Genomic DNA, 825 nt, shown 5'->3' with positions numbered 1-825 from the left:
TCACCGAAAATCAAACGAATGGGACGCGCGCCTAACACAGGCTCCGAGGGAGCCGAAAACGCAGAATAATCGCTGTTTTAGGGCCGTCATCTGCTCCTGCTGTGCCGGCGACCCGAACGCCCCTTCTTTTTCGAGCACTCGACCAACAAAAAAATTTGGCCTCACTTGCAAATGCCAGGAAAAACTAGTGGCCAGTAGACTAAAGCATTTGTGATTGCGCTGGCTCGTAGAACGCTTACCTTCAGTATCTCTGACGGCTGAGGCGTGTAGGCCAAAGCCTCCCTTGGGACCAGTGATTCATCTCGCATGGACGCATCTACGCTTAGCTGCTGGGACAAAATATCTTGAAAACAGTCGGTGGAATTGTTGCTCCCAGCTGAGACTTGTGAGGGAGACGGAGAGGTCGACATTCCTGAGGCAAGCTCTGTGCAGTAAAAGCTCATAGTATTTCAAATACACGCACTCGCATGTGCACGCAGAACTGGAAAATGCTGTCATTAAACACCCATCCCTACTGTCCAAAAACATTCCTCCAGGTGGGTGCACAATCGGCTGCACACCTGCTTAACAGAGTAGGTGGATAAGGACGCGGCGCTCTTGGAATCCTCAGTGAGAAAACCAATTACAAGCGACCCCACTGTATGTGTACTGGGGCAGCAACTGTGTGTCAAACTTGTCCTATTGCAGGTTTCCCATGGACTGCCACATATTATTTCACGTCCAGGCGGTGTAAATTCGCCGGCCAGTGGGCTCTGTAGGCATACAGCAAAATGCGGCGTGCTGCTTTATGGAGAGTGAACCCCAGATCAGCAAGGATACGTTTGT

The 825-nt window shown here is 50.9% G+C and overlaps 1 protein-coding gene across 1 annotated transcript; it reads right to left on the bottom strand.

Annotated features, from left to right (window-relative positions):
* Positions 1-443, bottom strand: ENH_00041760 (hypothetical protein, conserved; the record flags this gene model as incomplete). Its single annotated transcript, XM_013580746.1, has 2 exons — positions 1-99; positions 240-443. The coding sequence occupies 2 exons, from the start codon at positions 441-443 to the stop codon at positions 1-3; spliced, it is 303 nt and encodes a 100-aa protein (XP_013436200.1).
* Between the last annotated feature and the right edge of the window lie 382 nt (positions 444-825).

Source organism: Eimeria necatrix, genomic scaffold (assembly GCF_000499385.1).
Source record: "Eimeria necatrix Houghton genomic scaffold, Enh_scaff30, whole genome shotgun sequence".
In the NCBI taxonomy this organism is placed as follows: domain Eukaryota; phylum Apicomplexa; class Conoidasida; order Eucoccidiorida; family Eimeriidae; genus Eimeria; species Eimeria necatrix.
Note: the sequence above shows the minus strand (reverse complement) of the source record. Positions and strands in the feature narration are given on the sequence as shown.